This window comes from Oryza brachyantha, chromosome 4 (genome assembly GCF_000231095.2).
Source record: "Oryza brachyantha chromosome 4, ObraRS2, whole genome shotgun sequence".
Classification (NCBI taxonomy): Eukaryota; Viridiplantae; Streptophyta; class Magnoliopsida; order Poales; family Poaceae; genus Oryza; species Oryza brachyantha.
Genome location: NC_023166.2, coordinates 13385738 through 13410466, shown reverse-complemented (window position 1 = coordinate 13410466; position 24729 = coordinate 13385738). Strand labels below are relative to the sequence as shown.

At 40.6% G+C, this 24729-nt stretch overlaps 3 protein-coding genes across 4 annotated transcripts; all 3 read left to right on the top strand.

The window, feature by feature from the left end:
• Nucleotides 1-2558: 2558 nt before the first annotated feature.
• LOC102713895 (chitinase 5-like) lies at nucleotides 2559-3818 on the top strand. Its single transcript, XM_006652399.2, has 2 exons — nucleotides 2559-3049; nucleotides 3140-3818. The coding sequence occupies exons 1-2, from the start codon at nucleotides 2638-2640 to the stop codon at nucleotides 3544-3546; spliced, it is 819 nt and encodes a 272-aa protein (XP_006652462.1). The 5' UTR covers nucleotides 2559-2637; the 3' UTR covers nucleotides 3547-3818.
• A 5822-nt stretch (nucleotides 3819-9640) lies between these two features.
• On the top strand, nucleotides 9641-13101 carry LOC102713263. 2 transcript variants are annotated; one of them, XM_006652396.3, is made up of 4 exons: nucleotides 9641-9820; nucleotides 10310-10586; nucleotides 11197-11430; nucleotides 12396-13101. In XM_006652396.3, exons 2-4 carry the CDS (start codon nucleotides 10347-10349, stop codon nucleotides 12669-12671), a joined length of 750 nt encoding a protein of 249 aa, XP_006652459.1. In that variant the 5' UTR covers nucleotides 9641-9820; nucleotides 10310-10346; the 3' UTR covers nucleotides 12672-13101. The 2 variants fall into 2 exon arrangements, with proteins under 2 accessions (XP_006652459.1, XP_006652461.1); XM_006652398.3 differs by having other exon boundaries at nucleotides 9741-9820; nucleotides 10322-10586.
• Nucleotides 13102-18396: 5295 nt separating this feature from the next.
• On the top strand, nucleotides 18397-24240 carry LOC102712984 (transcription factor bHLH153-like). Its single transcript, XM_006652395.3, has 6 exons — nucleotides 18397-18768; nucleotides 22908-23113; nucleotides 23210-23275; nucleotides 23398-23463; nucleotides 23604-23657; nucleotides 23765-24240. Exons 2-6 carry the CDS (start codon nucleotides 22955-22957, stop codon nucleotides 23888-23890), a joined length of 471 nt encoding a protein of 156 aa, XP_006652458.1. The 5' UTR covers nucleotides 18397-18768; nucleotides 22908-22954; the 3' UTR covers nucleotides 23891-24240.
• Nucleotides 24241-24729: the final 489 nt, after the last annotated feature.

Here is a 24729-nt window from a genome sequence, read left to right as displayed (position 1 = left end):
TGTATACCCGGGGTCATTGTTTTTCATCTATCAATCAATTATATCAACTTCTTTCGACGCATCACCACCCTCTTGTCCAAGGTTTTCAACTCCGGTGGAACTTGGCACCTGAAGCGGGGCTGCATCGTCTCGATCTACAATGGAGGGGTAAGTTCATCATTCCATCGGGCCATGGTAATCGTTCAACTAGATTAGAATTGTCTCGGTTCAGTTTGATCTTCTAATCTAGTTGCGTGATTGCTAGTTATCGTATCAGTTTCAACTTATATCACTTTTGTGTTTTGAGTTGATCTGGTCGACCACTTTGGACGATCTATATTGGTTTGACATTCGCTATTTGACATATTCAATCTAGTACTGTCTCGGTTTAGTCCGATCTAGTAGATTGTATTTATCAGATGGTTTATATCAGATTGATGTATTTTGCTCATTGTTTTATCGGAGTACCAGCCGATAAGTTATTAGTCATCGGCTCATTAGCTTGATTGCAACCTAGATCTATTTAGTATCTATCCTGACATTGCTAGGTTTAATCTTGAACTGTCTCGGTTGGGTCCGATCTTCTATGATTATTCTTAGCAATCTAGGCTAGGTATTTTATAGATCTTGGTTGTTTGTCCGCCGTCTATAGCCGATGATTTTTGCTGATTTACGTGTTTATCATATTTACATTAATAGAGTAGCCGATTGTCTTACTGTGTTATTTTTATACCAATCGGCTTGATTTAGTTAGATCGGCAGTTATTTATGCTGTATCGGCTTACGAGAATTATATGCAAATTGGATTTAGACGATCGCAACACACGATTCATTGTTTATTCCAAGTAATTTGTCGATTTACTTGTTAGCCTTATCGATCTTCATGTTTCATATAATCATATCGTGCTCGACTGCATACTGTCTTGGTTAAGTCCAATCTCTGTATGTCTAGCTTGATCTGGTTATAGGGGCTCGTCCGATCGGCTGAGATTAATAGGTAACTTGGCGGATCACATTGGTTTAATATTTAATTTTGTTTCTATCAAGTTTCTAGCCGATCCAAGCTTTTTATAGTCGATCGTTTATCCTATCGGTTAACCGTTGTAGCATCAACATTTGATTGGCTAGATTATTAGTTACCTATCGGCTCGATAGCCGATCGGCCTATTTTACTGTTTATATCTTGTCAGTTGCAGGATCAAACTGACTGGCATGCCCGTGTATTATTCTAAGAATTTAGGTCCTGCACTGAAGCTGTCTAAAATTTACTCCCAGGCCTTCGTGTGTGACACGTCAGATCACATTTTTAGCGTCAACACACCTAAACACCTAAATAGTTGTTATTTTTTAATTTTTTACTAAGATAGATTAACATGATACATATTACTCCACAAAATACTAACTTCAAATTCAACTCCTATAAGGTGCAACTAAATTTAATTGTGAATATAAGCACAGTAGTTTCAGTTTAATTTATTTTTTCGTTGCAAAGAAGTCAAACTTGAATTTATATATTTATGGAGTAATATATTTTATATTAATATATCTTGTCAATTTTTTTTAGTTTCTTATTACTATTTAGGTGACATGTAAAAAAAATCATATCTAGCCGAGGGATCAAAATTCATCTGCAACTTGTGACGTCTTTATCTCTCAAGGTGTAAATTCGGTCTGCACATGCGGCTGGTCAAATTAATACTGGCAGTAAACTTAAAGCTTCAAGGCACAAAATCACGGAGCTGATCAATTATGGACTACAGAGATAGACTTTCAGAGATATCCACGCATGCCGGCACTCTTCCGACCATTCCGCGTACGTTCATGAATTCGTCCAACACTCAATTCCGTGCTTCACGGGTCGGGCGTTTAATGCTGCAAAGGAGGCGTGATTGTTTGATTTTTTTTAACCGAATGAAATATTTGCAAACAAAAATTATATATATATATATATATATATATATATATATATATATGGATGGATAGATTTAAGGTAAATGCTGAAAAATAAATTTTAGTGAAACCCTAAAATCAAACTTAAATTTAAGTTTAAAAATTTAAATCGAAAAGATAAGCGTGGGAGTCTCTCGACGATCGATCTAATCCTGCCACATGCATGTATCTTTTTTGTCAATTGGCCGTGGAATTCTTGTTTCTGGATTGAACATTCTTGATTCTTGTCAATATTGCTGAATACGAAGGCCGCCATGAATCATTGAATTTTTCACATGCTAGCTAGCAATCTCTGTGAACTGTGATTCATATGCTCATTAAACGGCTCCCGGATAATGGCATCGTCCTCTACTTGGGAAGGAAAAATCACCGGAAAGGGATGACTTCTGTTGCCAAACGCGCGGGGCTTGGCGTGGAATTCCACCGCGCCAAGAGGTACGTGGTCGCAAACTTCCGATCAATCTCCAACTTTACTTGCGGTTCCCTGCAGCCGCGGCAACAGATGGCATCCTAGGTCCTAGGACACAGCAAGCAAGTGTTTGAATTGTGCTGCAATTCTCGATGCCGTATGTAGAGACGACACTGCCTCTGGGATCTGGCCCTATAAAAGGATGGAATGAATCATGCATGCTATCTCATCAAAACATCACCTCTCTGTCACACACACAGCCGCGCTAATCTGCATCACAGCACGAGCCGTACCCGATAATGGCGAACTCACCGACGCCAACAGTGCTGGCGTTCCTGGCTCTTGGGCTGGCGCTCCTACTCCCTGCGGCCGCGCAGAACTGCGGCTGTCAGCCCAACTTGTGCTGCAGCAAATATGGGTACTGCGGCACGGGCAACGAGTACTGCGGTGAAGGGTGCCGCTCCGGCCCGTGCTCTGGGAGCGGCAGCGGAGGCAACACCGGCGTGCCTGTGGATAGCGTGGTCACCGAGGCGTTCTTCAACGGGATCAAGAACAAGGCCCCGAACAGCTGCGCCGGCAAGAACTTCTACACGCGGCAATCGTTCCTGAACGCCGCCGGCTCCTACTCGGGCTTTGCCAAGGGCCGCTCCAACGACGACTCCAAGCGCGAGATCGCCGCCTTCTTCGCGCACGTCACGCACGAGACCGGAAGTAAGTGAGGGAAAAAAAGAAACTTAGATTACATACTCGTATACAGGCATGTAATTTGTGCTCACTAACGACGATGATAATGGACGACAGGTATGTGCTACATCGAGGAGATAAACGGGGCGAGCAGGAACTACTGCGACAGCAGCAACAGGCAGTGGCCGTGCCAGCCGGGGAAGGGGTACTTCGGGCGCGGGCCGCTGCAGATCTCGTGGAACTACAACTACGGGCCGGCGGGGCAGAGCATCGGGTTCGACGGGCTGAGGAACCCGGAGAGGGTGGCGCAGGACCCGGTGGTCGCCTTCAAGACGGCGCTCTGGTTCTGGATGAACAACGTGCACCAGGTGATGCCGCAGGGGTTCGGCGCAACCATCAGGGCCATCAACGGCGCGCTCGAGTGCAACGGCAAGAACTCCGGCGCCGTCAACGCCAGGGTGAACTACTACAGGGACTACTGCCGCCAGTTCGGCGTCGACCCCGGCGGCAACCTCTCCTGCTAATTAATTCTCTAGCTGCACGCTCATCGAAGGCCGAACAAATAAAGTATATTGTTAGTAGTAAATAAAACGTCTGCGCATGTACGACGTACGTAGCATGCATGCACGTATATGTACGGTACGTACACGCTGAAAGTGACGTCAAGAGCTAGGTGGCAGTGTTGTATACTGTGTGGCGGCGGCTGGCCGCCACCATGCGTTATGCCTACTATCAACTGGTACGAAATGTTGACTGTTGACCGCTTAAATAAATCACGACTAAAGTTTGCTTCCAAGCTTTTCGCTGATCCATGACTGCACAAAGATTTCCGCTGAGCGTCTGTAATATCTTGTGGACTACCACTGATGTCTCACCGTTGTCAACCGTGGTCTTTCTCGTTTTTAAATATAATTATTTCTTATATAAATATTTTCTTATGATTTTAATTGTTTCAATAATAATACAACCATCATATGTTTAAAAAGAATCTAATTAATTTAAAATTTAAAAACTAATCATTCAAATGCCCTTCCATCTGACCGAGGAATTCTCTAAAATAATTCGCAGATCCAAATATGCTAATTGTTCTCTAATAGCACTTGCCCCTGTTTTAATTTCCTGATTTCGAAATGTTGTAAAGCCTGGGGTAGAAAAAAAGGAAAAATGTTATGGTTACATGATGAAATTTCATCTTCGAATAAACCTCGTAATCATAAGAAATTTGGTCTTTTAGCACTATGCCTAGCAAAAGAGAAATCGCCATATACTACGCCTCCAATTTCTTAAAGGGTAAGACATGATCTTTTGGCATCTATTTAGTTTATCTTAAATAATATAGAAATGCTTATATTTCAAAACGGAGATATATGAAAAGAAGGTCCTAGTTGAGTTGAAGTATATTATATTGATAAAGAAAATTATACATGATATTGAGTCGCTCGATATCTACAATTATTACATAACACAATACTCGCATACGAGTAATATGAAAACAGATCGAATACGGTCGAAAACTAGCTATATCATATTTATTTTCATATTTTTTTGGAATCAAAAACTCGGATATGAAAATGGAATCGAATATTATCGACTACAAATACGGAGTGAATATGAATCGAAAATACGGTGGCGAATATTAATCGGAATGTAAAAACCTCTTAAACTAAGCTTCACAGATCATTAAATAAATATAACTTATTAATTTTTAATATAAGTATATAACTCATCAATATTTTTAAATATAAGTAATTACTAATAACATAAAAAGAAATATCTGTGGCGGCTGTGGGGTCATGGACGTCTAGACTGCTTGAAGTCAATTAGTCAGAACTAGCTAAGGTTAACACTGGTTGGGCTGTTAGGACGAACTTCTTTAGGTTGAGCTGGTTGGATTGAATGTTGATACACTGGTCCAGATATCTGAAGAAAATCCTAATAGTATCTGACCGTTTTTCAAATCTGACAGATATCACCCTTACCGTATTCGTTTTCGTATCCGAAGAATAAAAATCTGAATTTGATACTGAATCCAAAAATTTCCAGAACTATCCGATCGAAACTATCCGAATAAAAAAAATGATCTGGTCGGACAGAAATTATATGAATCACTTTCAACCCTACCCCTAATACATGCTCAAATAAACAAAAACTAATGCAAATTTCTCATCACCACTTGAAAAATGCTCGCACGTATATAATATTCGTGTATGTCAGGACTTGAATTTTGTAGACAAAATCATGAATCACCGGCTTCATTGTCACACTATCAATGTTTTCTCTCATAATCAGGGGCTGATCCCTACACGCTGGATCCCCTAGGGAAATTTAACCATTTGCCACTCTTACGAGTGGTTTTAATCTCATGTGTCTATGACATGTGGGTCCGGACCCATATGTCATAGACACATGAGAATGACAAAAAGTTAAGATCACTCGTAAAAGTGGCAAATAATTAAATGCCCCGGATGCCCTATGAAAACTAGGAGAGAGGGGAGAAGGATAAAGAAGGTAATCAACCCCCTAGCCTTTGGATCATGTATCCACCATTGCTCGTACTATATAACATGATTGAGTATATATATTATGTATCATTTCTTTAAACAAACGACTTATAAAATTATTGAAATCTTAGTCAGATACCTTATGAAACATCGACACACTTACATTACAAGAACATCTATGATAAACGCAACTAATGTGTAAGTGCTTTGATATAGTTGGACACTATTTGAAAATTTCCGGAACTGTCTGACCGAAACTATCCGAATCCAAAAAATGATCCGGTCGGATGGAAATTATCCGAATCACTTTTAACCCTACCCTTAATACATGCTCAAATAAACAAAAACTAATACAAATTTTTCATCACCACTAAAACTTCTATTGAAAAATGTTTGCACGTATACAATATTTGTGTATGTCAAAACTTAAATTTTGTAGACAAAATCATGAATCACCAGCTTCATTGTCACACTATCGATGTTTTCTCTCGTAATCAGGGGCGGATGCCTACATGCCCTATGAAAACTAGGGGAGAGTGGAGGGGGAAGAAGGGGAGGGGCTGGAGGAAGAAAAAGGTAACTAGCCCCCTAGCCTTTGGATCATGTATCCACAGTGCTCGTAACATATAACATGATCGAGTATATATATTACGTATCATTTCTGTAAACAATGACTTATAAAATTATTAAAATCTCAGTCAGATACCTTGTGAAACATCGGCACACTTACGTTACAAGAACATCTGTGATGAACACAACTAATGTCTAAGTGCTTTGATACAGTTGGACACTATTGGCAGATAAAAAGAATATCCATCTTATTCCCTTAAAATATTTCACCGGAGCATTTAACCCGACAAATTATTTTTGACTCAATTTACTCTCCAAACTATAAAATGAAAACAATTTGCTTTACTCCCTAACAATATTGATGGATTGTTTATGAGCGGATTATTGATAAAATTCTTCCAAAGTACTATTTCTCAAAACATTTTTACTTTTACATCAGTATTGCCTCGAAATTTATTGTAAGCTATTTTTTCTTTATGATATATACTATTTGATTTATCCCGATTAGGTGTCCATAATCCATCCTATAATTCTGGAAGAACATCCCTTATTGTTTAGCTGTAAACCCAAAAGTTGAGAACTCAAATCGATTTTCTTTATAATCTATTCAGTTGAGATTGGAAAACAAATTATCATGGGCACACAGATTGTGATAGTGCTTACATGGGTTAATTAGATCCATACCTTTATAAATTTACTAGTTTTGAAATATGACATTATTATTTGACTAATTGTAAGGATTTCATTATAATTTTAGAACTATTCGAAATATGCCACTCCGTACTCTTTCAGTGTATTTTTTTAAAAAAAATTGGACCATATTGCCCCTCTGCTGTTCAATGTGCCCTTGGGATATGCAAAGGATAATTTGGTCAAAAATGGTATATCTAAAATAGTTCTAAAATTATAATGACATCCTTACAATTAGCCGAAGAGTAATGACATATTTTAAAACTGATAAATTTATAATGACATAAATCTAATTAACCCTTTAAACAAATAGTTTTCTTCATCAGCATTTCTTAGAGAACAGCTTAAATCAACCAACTTTTTAATATTTAATTACTTCATCGGTGGCTCAAACAATTGTTACAAATTAATTTAATTTTAGCCATTAACCATCATCCATCAGCTGGCGCTTTCAAACGTGCCTGTAAGTCCATCAACTATCAACCATCAACCATAAATCAACTATCAACCATCAACCATATATTGTTATAAAGTAACTCAGCCATAAATTGATTGGATGTTGAACCGTGACTCTGTGAAGCCGGCCACTGGTAGATTTCCGCATAGAACGTCTGGTGAACGCGCACGCATAGTTAAGTCCAGCGTAATTTCAACCTGGGTGGCTGACTCCTGTAGTAGAATTTAATAGTAAATTACTGTTGATTATTTTTATCTAACGACTATGATTAAATTGTACTATTAATAATATTATGTGTAGTAGGAATTTGAAAGGGTAATATCATCTTTTTTATTATGATCTTTATTAAAAAAAATAAAATTATAAAATATTACTAATCGAGTAATTAATAAAGTATAAAACTATTATTTTTCTATTAATAACATAATACTACAAGTAAAATGCACCGGAGAGTTGCCCTCAACCTGGACGTTTACAGGACTGCCGCTACCTTATCATAGTTGCAAAGTACGGGAGGTAGAAGTGTAACAGAGAATGACACGAATCTAGATAGGATGCGCATCCACATGCATGGAGATTTTCCACAGCGTACGCCTACGTGACTATTCCATGCACATGCATGGATTTATTTACGCTGTTGCGAGTCAAAATATTGTCAGAATTCATAAACGTACTCCTACACTCCAGCTGCCTATATAAACCACCCCATCTCAGATAGGTAGATGCAACAAGCAACCAAAACAAACCAAAGCTAGCTAACTAGCTAATTATTAGCAAAACGCAGCACAAAACAGGACGTACGTCGCTAGCCAAGCACCGATCGATCGAACTGATGGCGCCGGCCAAGAAGGCGACTGTGATGGCTCTGGTGCTCGGCCTCGCGCTCCTCCTCTCGGCCGCCGGCCCGGCGGCCGCGCAAGACTGCGGCTGCGACCCCAGCTTGTGCTGCAGCAAGTGGGGTTACTGTGGCCTGGGCGGCGATTACTGCGGCGAGGGGTGCCAGTCCGGGCCGTGTTACGGTGGTGGCGCCGCCGCCGCCGGGCTGGCGGGCAGAAAGGTCGGCGTCGACGTCCCAGAGAGCCACAACGGCAATAACTAGGTGGCCCGCCGCCGCGCGTCTCGATCCGCCGGTTAACTACTTAACGATAAATAAACGGCCGACGCGCGTGCGTGCGTACAGTGCGCGCGCCTGAAGCCGACTCTGTAATACTACCATCACTCTACCGCCACCATCAGTACTAGCTAATATGTATGCGATCTCTCGATCGATCCATGTGATCGATCAGTATGTCGTCTAGAAGGAAATAAAACGAGAGATTAAATAAAGTAAGCTATATATATGCAGCGTTGTTGGAAATTTGATAAACTCGCGTGTATGTGTGGTGCCTCAGCTCACGTGCGTGCATGCATGGAAGCAGTACTGGATGAGGCAAGTTATAACCTTCCATGCCAGCACGTAGGATGACGGGTTTTATTGGAATGTTTTATTAAATCACAATACAATCATCTACTACTTCACGCGCTTTTACTACCTTAGATGCAATGATTGTTAGCACAAACATAGTAAGAGGGAAAATGATCTTAAAGGTGTTGTACCTTTAACTAGGTCGCCTCTCTCTCCCTAGGCATATAAACTTTACACGTATAAATTTTAGACATACAAACTTTATACATATAAACTTTATACGTACAAACTCTCTCTATTTAAATCTTTATTCATATAAATTTATATATGTAAACTTTATACCTATAAAATTAAGACCCGCTATTTATAAAGTTTATAAATATATGAAAAAATATTTATACATATAAACTTTATATAATATATACACACACAAACTCTCCACATAAATCTACATGGATATGTATACAAAAAATTATAGATATATGCTTATTATAAAAATTATTTATGCATATAAATTTATACGTGTAAACTTTATGGGTTTTTTTTACCATGTTTAAAAAGTACCTCAAGGTACCAAGAATTTTAGTAGAAATTTTTGGTACATCAAGATACCATACATTTTACACTAAAAAATGTGGTACCTTGAGGTACTTTTTTAAGGATGGTAAAAAAAACTCAAACTTTATAACTATAAAATTAAAACTCCTATTTATAAAGTAAAAGAAAGTACTGTGTACAGCTAAATTGGGCCACAACAGTAGGTGGGCCGTGGGCTGGCCCAGTGCCGCACGGCGCGTGGGCGTGCAACCGCGCGCGCATTAGTCTTTTCGCCTCTCAGGATGTCGTCAAGTACCGTAAAATTGTTAAAAAAAAAAAGAGAAAATCCTAAGTTGGGCCGTAGTTGCGCTGTACGAACAGGATCATCACGAGAATCGTAGGATTGTGGCCCGTGACAATAGAGGGACCCCCCGCAGTGGGTGAGAGAAAACCGCAGACGACTCAGAAGCCAATGCCCAGTCCCCACGCACTCCAGTACTCCACCTCCGCCGTCCCTGGCGACCGCCGAGGTCGAAGCCTCCGAACGCCACCGTCGCGCCACCCTCCGCCGTCTCCCCACGCGGCGGTCGTCTTCCCCATTCGTATCATCGATCCTCATATCCCGGCTCCGCTCGAAGGTATTCTTCTCTCGTGAGAGCTCCTCGGCTCCTCCTCCTCCTCCCGCCACAGTTAGCCGCCATGGACTGGAAGTCGATCCCGGAGGCTAACATCAGGGGATAAGGGTCAGCTTAGTTTTGTACCTTTTGCTATAGCAAGTTTGTCCCTTCTGATGAATTATTGTGACCAACGACTACATTCTTCCATCTAATTTGGTATATTCTTCAGTTCCATAATACTTGTCATTTTGGATAAGCTTTCAGAACTTTGACTATGAATGTCTTTTAAAATATTACTCTAGAAGCATGGAGATTATTTGTATATTTATCTTAGAAGGCACTTTAATAAAATCGTATGTTTGTTAATATTTATGTATATTCTAAAAGAAAATAATGGTAAAATTTGTTTTTTTTGGAGAACATGTCCTTGTCCAAAATGATAAGTGTTATGAAACAGGATGGAGTATGCACTTGCATTTCCTATTTCAAATCTACATAATTTCTTCCCAGGCAATTTTACAGGTCTACCATTAGGAGGACTGGAGGAATGAGCTACTTCCAGGCTACAACATACAAGCCTCATAATGGAATTGTTGTGGACAAGTTAGCAGTACGTCTTGGGAGTACTTGCAAATTACTTCATCAACGTGCCATATGTTCGCATTTCTCTAGATCCAGCAAGCTTCGAGAGCATGTATACCCAAGGCTTCTTGTTGCTGCTTGCCATCAAGGGATTGATCCTTTATATGCCTCAAGTGGGAAGGAAAACTCTGAGCGTGTCAATGATGTATGTTGCTTTTGTTGCCTTTGTTGATCGTTTGCTTTCCATGAATTTATCTTTCTAGTTTTCGTCGCTTGTTATCACCAATGAGTATTTATTTCTGTGTTCTTTTCTGCTTGATGTGATTCAAGTGTCTAGCCTTTTCTCGCTTATGCTATACCTTTTGTATTTGATTGCCTTATCATTTTATTTGGTATCAAAATTATTATTTTCTCCTCTAAAGCTCTTGCTGTAAGAATGACATCAGAGATGTCAAGACATGCCTATGTTTTTGTAGGAGTGGGGCTGTTAAATTTGATTTGATGGCGTCCTCTATTAGAGACTTCTTTATAAGAGACTGAAGGAAAGGTTTAGTTTCTTCAAGAAAGTACCCCCTGCTTTTATATATGTAGTTCAATTTTGAAGTAACCAACGTCATATATAAGAAAAGCAGGGTGTATGATAAGAAAATAGGAATATATTATAAAACCTTGTGTCACAACTCACAATTATACGTTGATATGATCGCATGCATCACACTATTTTGTATAATACAAAACTATAATTTTAGCTCATTAAGTTTGCACGCACATGATCTGTAGAACCATCTGCTAAATTTGCTTTTGCTTTCTTTTAGCCATTCTCAATGGAATCTTTGAACAAAGCTATAGCCGGAGCTAAAAAACCATGGTCCATACAAGACATGCTGATGGCTCAAATTTCCAAGATTAAAGGGTCTGGCTCTGGTGGAAATGGTGGTAATAAAAACCGTTATGGAGGCAGTGGTGATGGTTCAGAGGACGAATCTTTGACGGAGTCATTATATGAAATGTTCCAAGTTTTGTTGGCAACTATTGCTTTTATACTTATGGTAAACTCTGCTTCATGTTTCGTTGTCATTGTCCTTGAATCTATAAATGCTGCACTATTGTATAGTTGTTGACATTGATGGAGTTCTGTGTCAATACACAGCTTTCCACTTTCCAGTCTTATAATTGCTAAGATACTGTGTTAAGCAAGCAGTTAGATTATCTTCTACGCTTCTAGGTGTTGTATATCCATAAGTAGTGGAATATGTGCATTGATGTACTGGAAGCATTATATTTTCAGTGTTTAAGGATAAATTATTTACTTTTGTAATTGGCTGACTTAGAATGTATAGCATGGATTATTGGAACACAGAATATTAAAACTTACATTCTCCATTGGAGTGTGTTGACTACTTTTAAGCTTACAATACCATTCATCTGGTTGCAATGTCATGCACCTCTTATTACTGAAACTGTTTTTTTTTAATTTACTAACAATTTTTTACTCATTCTGGTTTTTACTAGATGATACCATCGACTTTTAGGCTTTAGCTACACATTTGACCATTCATCTTATTCAAAAAACTTGTGTGTAATTATCATTTTATTTTATTGTGATTCATTGTTGAATATATTTTGCTCATAACTTATATTTTTGCATGTTTACATAAAATTTTTGAATAATACTGGTCAAACATGCACCAAAAATGTCAGCAGCATTATCTATTAAAAACCAGCGGGAGTACCTTTTTTGGATTGTAGTAAGTAAAAATACGATAATAGATTACCAGGGATGCTGAATGGTGTGGCATCAATAACATGGATAATTGCCCATATTCATTACTACTAATTGTCTAATTCTTGGATAATTGTCCATATGTTTGCCAAAGATAATTATACACATGTATTCCATTCCTTCTTAGTATTCATTATATGAACATATATATTTGCTTTTCTTGATCTTAAAAAATGTAGGGCTCCGCATGTTCACTTTCTAAATCACTCCTTTATGTGCTTCTTTGTGCAGTACATCCATATAATAAGAGGAGAGGAGTTATACCGCCTTGGCAGGGACTACACTAGATACTTGGTTACTGGTAAGAGAACTTCCCGACTGAAACGTGCCATGCTAAACTGGCACAATTTCTCCGAGGGCATCACCAAGAAGGATAGCACACAAGAGGAGACATTTGAAGGATCAATTACTTCTGAACCCATGTGGTGGCAACAGCCCCTCAAGTTTGTTCATCGTATAGAGGAACTTTGCAGGGGCTATTTGCGCCCTCATGTGCAGGAATCGTAGTTCTGATGTTCGAGGATCCCTTCTGACTTGTCAATATTCCAATGTAAGCTGTAACCGTGCATAGGTTTGCTAAGGGCGCTGGTTGCATCGATGGTGCAGCGAAGAGCGTGGAGGCAACTAGGACTGTTGTTTACTGCATTTAGCTCTTCTTGCGTAGTACAGATGAATACCAAGTTATATGCTCTGTATTATTCACTGTAGAACAGAAAGGAAGGTGAGAGTCCATCTCCCCAATTTTGTAATATTTGGGACCTCGCTGCTGTGATGTGATCCTCTGCCGGTTAGTTTGGTGCCAGTGACAACTTGAATGCTGCATCTGGTGCATCATAACTGCAAAGAGTACCAGCTATGCCGAATCAATGCAGCTAAATTTGTAGTGCCTGTAGGCTATAGACGTGTGATCCCTGTTAAATATATGTGCTTTGTCCAACTCCCCATGTTGGTTTGTTGTTGGCCTATCTGAGCTATCTACAGTGATCCATGGGCGCAACTATTTCTTACAGACCGGAAAATCCATCCTCACCATTGTAGACATGACTGCGTAACAAACTTTCTAACGTGGAGTAGTACCTCACATTTCATCTTGTCTCCGTGTTATGATTTTGCGGACGCGATGAACAATCCATTTGGCCAAATCCTGAAATTTGACGATGAGGACAGACTTGTACCTCCCTGACGTGTAATTCTGGCGGTTTGGTGGGTATCCTAGCCAGGAGCCCACATGATCAACCCACCAGTTCCGGTCAGTCCATAATTATTTGGAAATGGAAAGAACTAAACTGTACTTAGCTTGTCATCTAATCAATCATATTAATCTAGTAACGACCGGGAGGCTCTTCGAGCCGTGATTCCCGGAGGAATGATCCGGCCGAAAGCAATGAACCTGATTAGAGGACGTCGACCGGACGAACACAAGCTAAGCACATGGGATCAGAATCATCAGATCGCCCCCAATGGGCCAAAGCCAAACTAATCGCTCCATTTTGCGTAGCCGCGTAGGCTGCCTTTGCGCCTCGAGCCGGACATGATTAGCAACCGGAATGAACTGCGACACAATTCGCGGCGCAGACGCGGAGATTAGTACTGGCTCTGTGATGTGTTGGTTTGATTGCTCGCAGCCGATCGAGTCAATCGATAGTCGTACTAGAACTTTTTTGTATATAGCCGTTGAAGCGCGATGGTTTGATCAGTGCGCGTTTCAGTTGTTGTGCTACTGGTACTATACTAGTTTTATCGCGGCTCTGGAAACCGTTGACGCATGCAGATGTGCTCGGTGTGCAGATGACCGTTTCGTGCATGCAGGACAGCTCCAACGCGATTCCGAGAGAAAAGAAATTGCCGGTCATACTGCTATAATTCAACCGGAGTACACGCACACGCAAGTAACGTACTGCCTGACTGTAAAAATAAAATATAAATAGAAATATTTTCTCAAAGGATTAAGAAAGTAGATAGACAGAGAAATTAAACTAGAATAATTGTGGTTCATTGCGACGAAGAAGTAAACGAACATATTGCTATATTATAGAATAAATCTAGAGTCACTAGATTTGCTTGTAAGGGCTAGAAAATCACACATTAATTAAAAACAAATAATGAATTATAAATACAATTTGGAATTAAAAACAAGAAAAATAAAAAAGTGTCTAGGTGTAGATATAGTTTACAAAATCCAAAATCTGGATTAATTTTTTTGAAAAAAATAGTATTGAGTGAATAATTGAAATTTAGAAACATCTAAAAATTTGGTTAAAATAAGTAAAATTAAGAGAAAAGAATCGACATATAAATACAATTTAGAAATATCTAAAATTTACATTAAAAATAAACATTATATAGAAAAGAGTTTATGTACCATTACAATTTAGAGAATACAAGTACATACATATAAATTGGGGTTAAAAATAAAGAAGGTAAGATGAGGTTTCACGTAAAAAAATATAATAAAAAAGAAATTCAAATTAAAAATTAAAATATGATCAATATATTGATAAGAAATCATGTTTATATATAATTTATAACGATACTATCCGCTTAAAATAGCATACTGTTTTTAAATATAGGAAATTGTTGTATTTTATAATGCATAAACAAAACCCAGTGTGAAAAAAGAAATCAACAGCCCAGAAAAAAGGGCGAGCAGGCTGTCCAGCAGGAGGAAAGCGAAGGCGCGCGCTCGGCGACGGAGTAGAAAAGAGGTAAAAATCTCTTTCGTTGGGTGACCCGTGCAAGGCGGTGGAAGCGCGTGGACCCCGTCCGGGCCCCGGCCCAGGGGCGTGGTTGGCTGCGGCCGCGGCCGCGCACGAAACCGTCGCTTCGTGTGGACTCATGCATGGGTGGCGTATTCGCCGTTGGCCCACGGCGCGCCGCGCGCGCGGGCGCGGAAAAGAAAAGAAACTGTTCGCGTCGCCGTCGCGGTGGTGGTGGCTCTGGCGCGCGACGTCGCTCGCGCGGGGCTCGCCGATCCCTGCAGGAGAATATCCCTGCCTGCGCCGCAGCTTGAGCACAAAGCAGCAAAGCTGTCTGCACTTGTTTTTAGGTCTCGTTTAGATTGATAAAATTTTAGGAAATGTGTCACATCAACGCGTATGTTTAAACATTTGAAGTATTAAATATAGTTTAATTACAAAATAAATTTTAGATTCCACTTGAAAACCACGAGACGAATCTTTTGAGTCTAATTAATCCGTTATTAACACATGTTGGTTACTGTATCACTTATGACTAATCATGTACTAATTAGGCTCCAAAGATTCGTCTCACGATTTCACTCATAACTGTATATTTTAATGTTCATATATATTTAATGTTTTATTTAGGTGTTCAAAGATTTGATGTGATGTTTTTAAAAAATATTTTTGGTAGATAAATAGGGCCTTATATTACATTACTACTAGCAGGAGCGCAACGAATTATACTGCAGCTATTTAGCCCCTGCAGATGACGGCGATATTGGGATTTGCCATGGCAAGCAACCAGTGCGACGTCACCGTTGGTGCACTGCTCGATCATGTGAGGCGATCGAGCTGCATCCGCCGGCCCAACAGAGCTGAAATCTTCCATATGCTAAAACAGTAAAGCTTGTTGTGACATGCATAATGTCCATAGTTGATAAACGTGCTCGCCTTTCGTCTCTGTTTATAAAGTTTATTTTAACATTAAACTAGCACGGTGACCCGCGCATATTGCGCGGCTAGCCATTATAAATTAAATCTATATAGTCTCTTATTTAGATGATAATTAATTTTTAATTTAAATCTAAATCTAAATTTTCCTAAATAAAAATTATTTTAAAATTTTTAATCTAAAAAATTGATTTTTCTAAACTATGTTTACACATAGGCTCTTTTTATTATTTTTCTTTATTTTTAATTTCGAAATTGTATTTCTAATTTGTCATTCTTTTTAACTGGAATTTAGATGACTCTAAATTGTATTTATAGATGGACCCTTCCCTCAATATCAATTATTTTAAACTTTTGAATCTGAGATTTATTTACACGTGTACTTTTTTTATTATTTATCTTTATTAATTTTTTTATTTTTAACCAAAATTTCAGATCTTTCTAAATATGGGTTCAAGTAACGATTACCCGTCCCTCAATGCTGCAAGCATGTTGGTTAATTAGCGCACTTTCATAAAGCTATATATATATATATATATATATATATATATATATATATGTGGTTAGGTATTCACGAAGTCCGGTTCAAAAGAAATATCTTCCTTTCCTTTTTTTCTTGTTGTCCGATTCATTTTTTTTTTTGCCGTTCTTTCCCCTTTTTTCCTAAAAAATATTTTTCTCCTATTTGTCCGATTCAATTTTGCCGTTGTTTTCTTTTTAAATTTTGCCGTTCTTTTCTCCTAAAACATATTTTTTCTTTTTTCCTCTATTTTCTTCCGATTAATCTTAGAATTTCTAGCCCGTAAAAGACAACGTGGAGCCTTCTTTTCCTATTACTTTATATATGTAATAGATTTAAAGTTAATTTTAAAGATTTTTTTAACGAAGTTTATTTTTCACACTTATCTTTTATATCGTTAAGAACACATGTATAAAATTTTTATTTATAAATTATTTTTCATAGTTTGCCTTTTTTTTAATAGAGAAACCAAACCATCACCCCAACAGCGTTATGAACAAAATTTCAACCGTCTCTGCAGTATTGTCGATCTGGGCAGGACCTGATGGAAAGGTAAAGGTCGAGGTGAGCCGATGATGGTGGAAAGAACTGAAGAGCGCAACCAACCGATCCCGTCGGTCTCGTCGAGACAAGCGTCCTGCAGCCCAGTTAAGCGACCAGTTCTAGATGTTTGAATAATTGAAAGAAAAGGTTGACCCATTAATTAACTACTGGATATTTTTTTTGTTCGTAAACTCATGCTTCGGCCATATGTATACATCAAAGAGACCGTGGCGTAAATGACGAAAGGGAAGAACATTTCAGGTAGACAGCGTGACGCCATGACCTGGCTTGTATAAGCCCGCCTGATCGCGTTATAAAATCTATTATTTATAAACTTCTCTAATCTATACCATCGATTATGCCAAATTGTCAATCATGTTCAGTTTTTCCTCTAGGCTGTTTTTAATTTCAAGCACACTCGACATTTTCAACTCCTAAAGGTGCCTACTCCGTCTATCAAAGCAACAAAAGAGTTACTTCAAAGCTCAAACATCACAGACCTACTCTCGCCGGGATGATTCTCCTCTCACGACGTCCATACATTCTTTCCATCACGTTGCCGTCTCACCTCTCGAGACCTTTTCCCTCTCTTTCTTTCACGTGTCGACCACCAGCCAACGTGTGTGCCATACAAGGTAAAAAAGAAAAAGAAGGGATAGGTACATATATATCTGCACGCCTTTCCTCTCATCCACGCCCGATCGAAACACGCAGTACGTCCGTCCAAACTCCAAACCTCGCAGCAACGCACGCACGTACGTGCCCGCTCGCTACTTTGACAAAAGTGGCACGCAACACCTATCCCTCTCTCCGGCCGGTCTCCACTGTTTGCATCCTTGTCGATAGCCTCGCTGTACTGCATCCGCATCACATCTACTATACACCCCCGCACCGCACCGCACCCCGTGGTATTTTTTTCTCCCCCCTGCGCGCGCCGGCGCGCGGCTGCGGCCGGGCACCTCGTTCCCGTGGCTTGCCGAAGCCACGGCCATGCGCAGATGCGCGCGCGGTCGCGGAAACGGACTCGTGTCGCGTTTGTCCCTGTCGATATCTCTGTGGGTGAAGGCATATGGCGTCACCTCCCCGTCTCTCTCGCTCTCTCCCCCTCTCTCTCTCTGCTCTGGATATGAGCTGTCATGGAAACCGATGCGGCCACAAAACAAAATAGGGGAGAAAAGGGCAGGGGGAGTGAAACAAAACTGCTACGCGCACACGCATATATACGTGTAGCATGGTTCGCTGCCTGCGTGTCCGTCCGTTGCATGCCGTGCCTGGCGATGAGCTGCGTGCACAGTGCACGTTTTGGCGAGCGGCGCGGCGGGCACGTACGTGGTTGGGAGCCCACGTCACCGCGTCAGGCCACATCACCTCGGGTCGTCCGGTCTGGGTATGCTTTGGGACGGTGCGGCTAGCCATTTCACAAGAGAAAACCTTTTCTCTGTCTCTTTCTCTATCGCTATATATACGCATACAGATACATGTAGAGTAGTATACCATACTACCCCTGCATAGAGTATAGTATTCATTTCCTTGTCTTAGAAAAAGGGGAAAATCTATCTGCAAGACTGCAAACACCCCCCCTGGTCAGCAGCCCCTCTCTGTGTATATAAATGCCCTACCACACCTCTCTGATCCGCAAATGTCTCCGGCCCCTCTGAATCCATCCTTAAAGGCTTAAACCCTCCATAAGCCTCTTCTCCCTCTCTCTCTCTCTATCTCCATCTCTTCTCCAGGAGACAGGAGGCATAGATGCACGGCGATACTCCATAGCGCCGGAGGAGGACACAACCTTAATTTCTGCCATCGGAGATACAAGCAGCTGCCTCCTCTTCCAGCTCCATCGACGCATGCATGCCTCTCTCTTGCTCGGAGTGATCGTCGTCCAGCTCAGTTCCGATCTCTCTCGCTGGTAAGAGCTAGCCCTCCACTCTCTTCTCCATACCTCCGGTATCGGTCTTCTCTATCTGCATGCGTACGTGCAGCTAATGTTTTTTTCTTAAGCTCGTTTACTTTTGTGCCATCTATATTCTATCACCTGCTTGATCTCCTTGCGTGTTCGTAACTTCATATGAGGGTATCACTATCAGTAAAGGCCGGATGCATGTTAATTAGCCTGTTGTTAGCTAGCTGCACCGGATAACTGTAGTGAGCAGTAGTGAGCTTTCTTTTGCACTGCATGGCCTTCTCGGTTAATTCTTTTCTTCTCGAGAGAGGGAAGGGTAGCTGAGCTGGGCGCAGCCATGGAGGAGGAGGTGGAGTATGCTGTATCATATGCATGGTGTTCGTCCGTACGTACGTGTCAGCGAGCGAGAGCCTCGGTTGGCGTACGTCGTCCTTTCTGTATAGCTGGCTCCTGGCTGGGCTGATCGTCTAGCTAGCTAACGTCGGCGGCGACCAGATTAATTATACATGACCTGACGTGCTTAATTAAGCTACAGAAATGATTAATTAGCTAGCCGGATGGTCGTTGTGGGCTGCTAGTTGCGTCGCCGCGAGGGTACGGTTGTTAGCGTCGCCATGGTTAGCTACGCTTAAATTGCACCTTGAAGCGGTAGCCATCCGTCAGGGTTTCAGGCTGGCTGCCTGCCTGAAACTCTGAAGAAAGTCTGGAGCGGTTTAGGTGAAGAGCTGGAGGAGGAGTAAATGCATATGTTTGTTGCTGATGAGATCGGCTCGATCGATCGGTCGTCGGTGCTTGGAAAACTACCCACCCGATCGACGCGTGCATGCTGCTAGTTGACAAATTCCTCAATCACACGCCCCTCGCCACCACCATGCATGCATCACCAAAACAGACGAGCGTTTTGTCCTTTTTCCAGAGCTTTTATTCCACACCTCTACCCATTTCTTCAGACAGAAAAAAAAATAAACCGGTGAATAATCCTGGTGAATCACGTACTTCAGAACAGGCTCAAGTGAAAAAGGAATGGAAGAAAGAATATGGATTCAGATGCTGGCAAATGGAGTACACACCTGATCAATTATTAACCAAACAAGTAAGCTGGCTTTGTGTCACTTAAAAGGACGATTAGGGTTCCCTTAATACTTCCAGAAAGGAGTGATGACTATCAGCTAATCTGTCGACACTGGCTACCAGTAAGCGGTGCAGCTGGATACCCCTCTTCCTCTAGTACAACGTAGTCAATGGACCTGTTGTCTGAATCCCCGGAGTGGTGCACAAATGGAAGGAAGCAGGCACACTAATGTCGCTTGCTAGCTAGCCTGAACCATAGCTGGCACCTTGTTGTCTTCTCCACCAAAGGATGGGACCCCCCAAACTGCTGAGATGTGATGACAAGGAGTACTAGCTCCTATGTGGTTGTTCATCATCACAAGCCACGAGATACACACCACACACGCATCATGCTAGCTGCACTGTTGCGGGTCACGTTTGTATAACTCCTGTACAATTAACATTGCTACTAGTACTCTACAGATGTTAGCTTTTCTTTTTTTCCCGTACAAGGAAATAGAAAACATGAACTTGTTTGAATATGGCCCCGTTCAGTTGGGAAAAATTTTTAAGAGAGAGGTCACATCTGATACGTACATGAACTTGTTTGAATATGGCCCCGTTCAGTTGGGAAAAATTTTTGAGAGAGAGGTCACATCCGATGCGTACAGTCACACATTTGAAGTATTAAACATAGTTTAATTATAAAACAAATTTAAACAAATTTCAGATTCCGTCTGGAAACCGCGAGACGAATCTTTTGAGTCTAATTAATTCGTTATTAGCACATGTTGGTTACTATAGCACTTATGACTAATCATGTATTAATTACGCTCAAAAGATTCATCTCACGATTTCTTCAATAACTGTGTAATTAGTTTTAATATTCATATATATTTAATGCTTTTATTTAGGTGTCCAAAAATTCGATGTGATGTTTTTAGGAACTAAACAAGGCCTATATAAAGATTTTTAAGCTTGGACAGAGAGATATACATTACGCATTTTAAAGCACGCAAAAATCCTTATATTCTAGAACGGGGCATTATGGCATAGAACCGGAAGTGCTAACAAGCGGGGTTATAACGGCTCATCCCGTTCCTTGCTATCGAAGTATAGTAAATGCATCCTACTGTTGTAAATATGTCTAATGACACATTTTCCTTTGTAAATGGCGGGGTGCTTAATTGTTTATAAGTTATAGTAGCATCCATTTCCTAGGCTAGATATATACATATATTTCATGCTAGTTAGTTGCTCTTTTTGTTCAAATATAAACATTTGTATGATTCAGATTTTGTGTCACAGTATAAGCATTCCTGTTGCTTCTCCTAATTACAATTATTTCAATGATTTTGGAGTCAATCAGGTGTTTGGAAATTCAATCTAATCAGTTCAAAATTAAAAAATTAACTACCAAAGTGACTAACAGAAAATCTTTTGACACGATTTTAATCTTTGGTAAACAACCTATGAATGCTTAAATTTTGGAACGAAGGTAATATTTGTTGAATAAACTAAGTAAGGCGCTGTTCAGTATAGCTTACGGGGGCATATCATCAAGCAGATTACCTACGTATACGGTATACTTGTGTCACGTTTCCATAGCTTGGTTTTTCCAAAAACTTTCTTCATCGTCATTGCTTGCTTAGATAACTTTTTTTCCAAACTATTTGTTAGCTTCATAGTATTTAATATTTAATTCATCCTATAAGTAATTATCCATAATCCGCTGCATCATCTAGAAAGAACAAACCCTAGCATGGTTAGAAACTAACCTCTATCAGCTTCCTTTTAGAGCACATAGAGTGGTCAGTATTTTCCTAGGGCAAGCTTTTCTAATTTCTAATAAGGTGGCTTGTTGAGTGATTTACCTTGTTTTTTTTTCCTTTATCACACACTGTGCTTGACATGAACAATGTTTAGAGCCCCACAGGACACAAATTACCTGAAACCATTTGCTCCTGATGTCCTACAAGTGTATGGAAGCCAGTAGCCACACGTTTCTAATGTTGGACTGGTGATAGATAAGGTCGGGTTACCTTAGATTATTGCTTTGACCCGATCAGATATTTAATAATTTAGCTCAACTGGGGAATACAAGTCATGTAACCTTGGGATATTTAAGGTACCAATATATGTACATATATACATTTGCCCTATCCCCCCTATCATATTTCGGTCGCTTCTAATCAATTGGTCTCCGCCTTCCCAAGAACCTTCGGATAAGTCCCAACTGGCAGCATTGCAAAAAAACAAACTTGTCAATTAGGAACTGAACAGTTGAACAGTATTTAAATTGATGAAGGATAGCACATCTCCTTGGGAGTAAAGAAGGGCAGCCAGAGAATACTAGGCCACCAGACAGAGAGTACGAGGGAACTGATCAAGTGGAATTTTAATTCTTTCCCTATATGGGATTATTTTCTAGGACAAACTTTCTTCAGGAAGAAAAAGGGTTCTGAGACACATGATACCTTTGACTTTGTCTTGTCACATATCCTTCTACTATTGTTACCTTACCTGTGAAGCAGTTGTGTCCTATTGCATAAACTAAGGCCCCATTTAGTTTTCAAAAATTTTTACCTAAAAACATCACATCAAATCTTTAGACATCTAAATAGATTATTAAACATAGATAAAACGAAAAACTAATTGCACAGTCATGTGAGAAATCGTGAGACGAATCTTTTGAGCTTAATTAGTATATGATTAGCGATAAGTGCCACAATAACCTACATGAGCTAATGACGGATTAATTAGGCTCAAAAGACTCGTCTCCCGGTTTCCATGCCAGCCGTAAAATTCGTTTTTTCATTCTGGTTTGAAAACCTTTTCCGACATCGATCAAACGCCTAATATGACATGCAAAAATTTTCATTTCACCGACTAAGCACCCCTAAGTTTGCTTGTCCAAGACCAGTCTTTGAACATAGTGATACAGTGACAGTGATTTCCATGAAACCGACTCTGAACCAACCACTGCACTTGTAAAAGGACAACCTTTTTTTTAACCAGAGACCGGAGGCTTCATAGCAAACAAAGCAGAAGCAAGGTGAAGGCCACCTTACCTATACTTTCCTCCTGATTTTCAGCAAGAAAAAAGGGCAAGAAAGACTGAGAGCAGCAGAAGAGGAGGAAGATGATGATGACTGAGGTCGCCAATCACAGCAAAAGGAACCACAATGAAAGCTACTTCAGCGGGAAAGCAGCGGTCGCCAGCAGCTCGGAGGAGTTTGGGAGCATGACATCCAAGAAGCCAAGGAACACAAGCCCGAGAGGCGCTCCCGTCTCCCCGAAGGCATGCTGATCAGGCTTAATCCCCACGCCTCTCCCTGTTCTTTCTTGTGTCTGTGTGTTGTTCTAAGTGAGGTCTCTTTGCTTTGCAATTGAGCAGGAGAAGAAGGATAAGATTGGTGAGAGAGTAGCCGCACTGCAGCAGCTAGTGTCACCATTTGGGAAGGTATTTAATTACCACTATACATTTCTGCACTTACCTCCTGTTTCCTCTCATCTCTGTGAAATCAATTCATGTTAGAAGCTTGAGCTTTTATCTGATTCTGCCATTTCTCTCGCTTCCGGCAGACCGACACTGCCTCTGTTCTTCAGGAGGCCTCAGGGTACATCAAGTTCCTGCACCAGCAGCTCGAGGTCAGTTCCTGCTCACTGAGCATCCATTTTCATTTTCTAGATAATGAGAGCATCCATTTTCTTGTGATCTTTAGTCTACTTACCTTTTTCGTTTCTGTGACTCACACGACGCACCGATTTTTTCTATTTTTGTTTTGCAGGTTCTTAGCTCCCCTTACATGCGTGCTCCGCCGGTGCCTGGTGCTGTGTCTGAGGTGAGCTGCATCCTACAGCCTTCATAGTTCCTACCAAAGTCATACACAACTCTGAAAGTTCATCGAAATGCTGAACTGCAACACTTATGTCTTTTGGTATGATCCAGGATCCCGAGCACTACAGCCTGAGGAACCGTGGCCTCTGCCTGGTTCCGGTGGACCAGACGCTGCAGCTGACGCAGAGCAACGGGGCCGACCTGTGGGCGCCGGCGAACACGACCAGGCGCAGGTGAACGGAGGAGCCGGGCCCGGAGCCGACCGGAGGAGTAGGAGAGGACTTTGTCTGGGGGCGGTGTAGAAGAATTCCAAGTGTCTGACCCGATTCATGAAATCTCCTAACAAAGCAAAAAAAAAAAAAACTAATAAGCAACCGTGTGCCCGTGTCTCGCTCTCGGATCTCTTGCCTGTAATATATTACCAGTAGCGAACCCTGCCTGCAGGTCGGTGTGTGCGAGACCGTGAGAGTGCGGGCTACTGATGAGTCTGTGTTAGCGCCGGACATATGTGTAATCAAACATAGCGAGAAGGTAGTACTAGACTACCTGTGCCCTTTGTGATATGTAACTGTGTCTTTAAGTAACATGATGATAGCAGCCTGTTGTTGCGAGCAACTAAAAGCATCGGTTCAATGTCAGTTCGTTGGATGCTACTTCAACCCTGCTGTATATTATGGCCCGTTTAGTTCCTAAATTTTTCTTTTCCAAAAAATTACATCGAATCTTTAAATATCTAAAGGGAGCATTAGACATTGATGAAAAACTAATTGCATAGTTAGGGAGAAAATCGTGAGACGAAATTTTAAGTCTAATTAGTGCATAATTAGCCATACATGCTACAACAGTAATCAACATATGCTAATGATAAATTAATTAGGCTTTAAAATTCGTCTCGCGGTTTTCAGGCGAGCTGTGAAATTCATTTTTCAATTATGTCTAAAAACCTCTTTAGACATCCGACCATATTAACGTCTAACGTGACACCTGAAAAGTTCACCGACTAAAACACTCCTTATTTTGTAGAAAATGTTCAGTTTCTGCGAGAAACAGGGAAATCACATCTGGATCCTGAAAGC